At 37.7% G+C, this 5,880-nt stretch overlaps 1 protein-coding gene across 2 annotated transcripts; it reads right to left on the reverse strand.

Annotated features, from left to right (window-relative positions):
- Positions 1-337: 337 nt before the first annotated feature.
- LOC113302209 lies at positions 338-2,119 on the reverse strand. Of its 2 annotated transcripts, none has more exons than XM_026551075.1 (2): positions 947-2,119; positions 338-649 (listed from the first exon to the last, which is right to left on the reverse strand). In XM_026551075.1, the coding sequence occupies exons 1-2, from the start codon at positions 1,899-1,901 to the stop codon at positions 612-614; spliced, it is 993 nt and encodes a 330-aa protein (XP_026406860.1). In that variant the 5' UTR covers positions 1,902-2,119; the 3' UTR covers positions 338-611. The 2 variants fall into 2 exon arrangements, with proteins under 2 accessions (XP_026406860.1, XP_026406859.1); XM_026551074.1 differs by having other exon boundaries at positions 923-2,119.
- Between the last annotated feature and the right edge of the window lie 3,761 nt (positions 2,120-5,880).

Here is a 5,880-nt window from a genome sequence, read left to right on the forward strand (position 1 = left end):
GATGTCGATGATTTCGTTCTGCCACACCATTTTGTTGTGGTGTGTCAGTACAAGAAGTTTGATAAACAGTACCATCCGAAGAAAGAAAATCAAGAAATGAGCCTTTTCTGTACTCACCACCCAAGTCACAGCGGAAACATTTTATAACAGCAGAAAATTGAGTACGCACAAACTTATGAAAGGCACGATAAATATCAAAATATTCAGAACGATGTTTCATAAGAATAATCCAGCAATAACGGGAGTAGTCATCAATAAAACATACATAGTACCTAGAGCCTCCTTTGGTAGGAATGTGAGCTGCCCCCCAAACATCAGAGTGTACTAGATCAAAAGGTTTACCAGAAAAAGAAGTACTTTTATTGAATGGTAATGCTGAAAATTTTGCAAGTTGACAACCACTACAATCTGAGATATCATGTGGTTTTATTTGTCCAAGAGAGCCTTTAGAAACTAAGAATTTAAGACGAGAAACAGAAACATGACCTAGACGAGAATGCCATAAATAAAAATTACTGGATTTCGCAGTGAGATGAAAAGATGATAAGTCGACTGTAGAAGCAGCAACATCAGGAATCCGCAACTCCACTAAAGCGTATAATCCCCCTTCTCTACGGCATATCCCAATCACTCTCTTCGACTGCGGATGCTGAACAAGACAACATGTAGGAGAAAAGAAAACGTTATAACCCAAGTCGCATAGTTGGCTAACAGATATTAAATTCATTTTTAATTTAGGAATGCAATATGTCAGAGAGAGATAATTGCGGAGTCTTAACAGAGCCACTACCGGCTAGAGGCAAGATTGTACCATCAGCAGTTTGGGAAAAAGAAATAGGAGATAAGGAGGACAAACTAGAGAAATCTTTAGTCATATGGTGCGAAGCACCTAAATCAAAAACCCAAATGGAGGAGTTTATACCTGACGCATTAGATGTAAACAAACCTGTAAAAGAAGAAGTCATTGGGTTCAAAGAATGGGATTGCTGTGAGACCAAAAGCTTTTGCAACCGTTCGATAAGAGACTGCGAAGATTGTTCCTCATTTCTAGGAGTAGCAGCTGCAGCAGTATGGTATTGCTTGTGAAAGGTTCCTTGCTGTTGTTTTTTCAAAATCTGTGGACATTGCGCCTTCCAGTGACCTTTCTTCTTGCAGAAATTGCATTCATCGCTAGCAGTTCTTTGTGGTTTATTATGGTAATTAAAATAAGGCTTTGAGGGTACTGTTAATACACTTTCAGTAGGGAGAGGAAGAATCCCTTTGCTGCCAGCTTGAGATTTTAAACGTACTTCTTCGGCTAATAACTCATTAACAACAGAATCCAGAGAAGGTAATGGATTACGATGCAAAATCTGACCTCTTAGAGCTTCAAAATCATGACGAAGAGCCATTAAGAACTGAACAAGACGCTGCTCTTCACGATACTTTACATATGGAGCAACCGTTTTAAGATCGGCAGGTTCAGTAAGAGCAAGTTGATCCCAATACCCATTCATTATTGAATAAAATTCTTGTACATCCCTGTCACCTTGTTTTGCTTCTCTAATATCAGACTCTAATTGATAACGTTTAGCAAAATTAGATTGAAAAAACAGTGTTGCCAAGTGATCCCACACCTCCTTAGCAGTAGAAAATTTATCTAAATGCATGTCAATGCTTAAATCAACAGAATTATTGATCCAAGTAATAATCTTAGCATTACATCGTTCCCAAGTAGCAAGTAATTTATCATATTCTTCAACTTTAGTTTTAGAATTAGGAATAACAATATTACCACTAACATATCCCCACATATCTTTACCAATCAAAAAGTTTTTCATCACATAAGCCCAATATGTATAATTACTCTTATTCAATCTAACGTTAATCGATTGCAACGAGTCATCACGTTCAGTAGCCATGTTATATAAGAGAAATTAATTGCAGAACAGAAATCAATTGAAGAAATTAGGTTTAGATATCACCTTTTGGAGAATCAATACGAGGATTTGAAACAAGGGGTACCACTAATTAGTCAGCAACACCGATAATAAGTTCACGCCGGCAGAGAAAGAAGAGAAATAGACTTCACCGATCAGAAAGAAGAACCCAGACAGAGAAGAAATACCGAAGACAGAAGAAAAACCTCGCGTTTTTAGGGGCCATCCAAAAAGATTCAGGGGCCATCAATTTATACCCAGCCAAAGACTCTAGTTAAGGGGTACCTTATATGATATTGAAGTTACATAAATGCCCTTCTGGTAAAACTGTATAAAAACCAAATCAAAAAAAATTCTACTCATTTCAACTCTTCTCCTTCCAGTTTCATATTATCTTCCGATTGTGAAAGAAAAAAAAACTTTCCCTCGTTCTTGTGTTCAACCGAAACATCGTCGCGAATCATAAAATCAAAACATCGTCGATTCGTTTATAAAACAATGGATAAGGGAAATGAAACCCACAGACCTAGAACCAAAAACGTTGCTCGGGGTATCGATCCAAAAATTGGGATTTTAGCAAGAAATAAAGAAATTGTTGCTGCAAATGAAGAAGAACGCGAAGAAGAAGTACCCGTCGATGTAGTCGGTGGTTGCGATTCCGATAGTCAAACACTTCTTCAACTTCAAATGGACCCAATTAGGTAAGAATCTATCATTTTTGGGGTTTATTTCGCTTTAATTCGACGAATCGAGAAAAAAAAAATTCTAGGGTTTTCGGTTATTTATCCAGATTCGGGCGATATTCATGCTTATTTACTTCCGAATATAGTCGTGTTCTTCATTTCTCAAGAACATCGACAGTATTCGGGAGAAATATTTGATGGTTATCGGCCGAATATTGTTGGCCATATCTTCCTGGATACAAACTGGTAATAATCGGTAGTTTAATGAATTTTTTGGCTCCCGAATATATTTAAGTAGACACACAGTATTCGGAAGTACACTCACTACCGAATATATATATATATTGAAAAAATCTCAAAATTTCTGATATAGGAAAAATCCCATTTTGGGGCCAGTATTTATTCGGAAGACAATATAATGTTTTATACCTCCGATTGTGTAGGATAAAATTTTAGAGTTTCTGAACTCCAGTTGATGAATATTCGGTTGTAAACATGTTTAGTTATATTCCGATTGTTTTTCATTCGGGAAAAATATGTGTCTTCTTACTTCCGAATTTGTTCATTCGGGTTATAGTTGTGTACTTTGTCTTCCGATTGTGTAGGATGAAAAATTTAGAGCTTCTGAACTCCAATTGATGCATATTTGGTTGTAAATATGTTTAGTTAGCTTTCGATTGTTTTGTATTCGGGAACAGTATGTGTCTTCTTACGTACGAATGTGTATATTCGGGTTATATTTCCATACTTTGTCTTCCGATTGTATAATTTGTAAATATTGTTCCTTTCTTTGTTGTTTAGACAAAGTCGAGAAAGGAGGAAGAAAGTGACAGCTAGTGCTAGGAGGGAAAGGAGTGCTAAAGATAATTCAAGTGCTCAACAAAGCTTACAAAACAAAGCAGTCAACAAGGAGTGCAACCAAGTGCTGAACAAAGTGTAGAACAACAACGCAGTGAACAAGGGGTGCAACCAAGTGTTGAAAAAGCCGCTCAACAAAGTGAAGAACCAACTGCTCCACAAGTTACACCCCACCATGAAATTGAACCAGTTGATCCAGTGCCAAGAGTAGAAGAAGAAGGACAACCAAGTGGTACCCAAAAAGCCAAAAAAGGAAAAGATGGTGTAAAGAAGGATATTGCTAAGAAAGCATCACATCTTGTCCCTCAGCACTTGAAGAAGAAGGGTATTCCAGCAGGCACAATCCTTGGGCTACCGGCGGATGAAGGAAAATTGTTATTTGGATACAAAGACTCATGGGCCAGAGAAATATACGAAACCGAGGTAATAAAATTACTATTTTTTATTAATGTATTGTCTACGTGTTATATCGTAATATTTGTATTAAGGATTTTTTTATGTACTTTAATAGGATCATCAAGATGCGGTCCGTCTACTCAAACCTACCGCCGCACCAACAAAAATGCTTGCGTGGCCTTTATCCGGTGAATGTGAAAGGTTCAAGTCAATTGTTGCCAACTCGGCGTTAGCTAATGCCGCCTAGAATTCATTGTTGGAACATGATCGTGTGGCCATATCGGCGTTCGTGGAGAGAATGTATCCTGAGACCGATACTTTCCATATGCCGTTTGGGGAGATGACAATTACCCAGGATGATGTTGTGCAGATTCTTAACCTTCCCGACCAAGGCACGACTGTGAAGTTTAACTACACAAAGCAGTTAAGTTGGGCCATCGTACATTCGGGACTTTACAAAAAAAATTATCCTCCGAATATTACAAGTTCAAAACAAACCATGCCATGGCTCTAGGTGGTTCCAAGGGCCAATATAGAAGGTTAGACAACCCATATTCGGAAGTTTGGGTAACTGAGTTGACTTCCGATTATTGCAAGTTCAAAATTTGAAAAGTATCAGTTTTTCCCAAATTCTGATTTTTGGGCCATCGTACATTCGGGACTTTACAAAAAAAAATTATCCTCCGAATATTACAAGTTCAAAAAAAACCATGCCATGGCTCTAGGTGGTTCCAAGGGCCAATATAGAAGGTTAGACAACCCATATTCGGAATTTTGGGTAACTGAGTTGACTTCCTATTATTGGAAGTTCAAAATTTGAAAAGTATCAGTTTTTCCCAAATTCTGATTTTGGGCCATCGTACATTCGAGACTTTACAAAAAAAATTTATCCTCCGAATATTACAAGTTCAAAACAAACCATGCCATGGCTCTAGGTGGTTCCAAGGGCCAATATAGAAGGTTAGACAACCCATATTCGGAAGTTTGGGTAACTGAGTTGACTTCCGATTATTGCAAGTTCAAAATTTGAAAAGTATCAGTTTTTCCCAAATTCTGATTTTTGGGCCATCGTATATTCAAGACTTTACAAAAAAAAATTATCCTCCTAATATTACAAGTTCAAAACAAACCATGTCGTGGCTCTAGGTAGTTCCAAGGGCCAATATAGAAGGTTAGACAACCCATATTCGGAAGTTTGGGTAACTGAGTTGACTTCCGATTATTGCAAGTTCAAAATTTGAAAAGTATCAGTTTTTCCCAAATTCTGATTTTTGGGCCATCGTACATTCGGGACTTTACAAAAAAAAATTATCCTCCGAATATTACAAGTTCAAAACAAGCCATGTCATGGCTCTAGGTGGTTCCAAGGGCCAATATAGAAGGTTAGACAACCCATATATTGACTACCAATTAGTATTTTCTTTAGTCGACCATGACACCCCTCCGCAATGCTTGTCACCTCGTTCTTGAAGTTACGATACTCATATGTCCATGCAAACACAAACCTCTCCTTAATCGTTAACCATTATTTTTTACAATACTCAACCGGTTTTGGGTAGTCCGTGCCGTATTCATCCTCAAATTTCTTCAAGTTACATTCATAAATTTCCTCGGTCATCGACCAAACGATTTTGTCCCATGCTTTCATGAACATTTTCCAAATAATTCCATCCTCCTTCCACTTTTCTTCAAATAACCTATCCTCTTCCTTACGTTCTTCCACGGTTAATTTACTAATGCACTCATCCTCTTCCTTTGACCTCTTGGTACCCTTCCTTGGTCTTTTATCTTGGAAATGATGATGGCAATTGGTTTTGAGATTGCATTGAATGTGCCACGTACATTGCAAGTTTCGGGCTTCCGGAAACACTACCGCTATTGCATGCATTAAGGCTTCATCGTTATCTGTTACAATAACCCTTGGAAAATTATCACCGTTATAAATGGACCTCAACGTCTCCAACATCCAAATGAAACTCACATTGTTCTCATGATCCATTAAACCCCATGCAATCGTAAACATG

Source organism: Papaver somniferum, chromosome 8 (genome assembly GCF_003573695.1).
Source record: "Papaver somniferum cultivar HN1 chromosome 8, ASM357369v1, whole genome shotgun sequence".
Classification (NCBI taxonomy): Eukaryota; Viridiplantae; Streptophyta; class Magnoliopsida; order Ranunculales; family Papaveraceae; genus Papaver; species Papaver somniferum.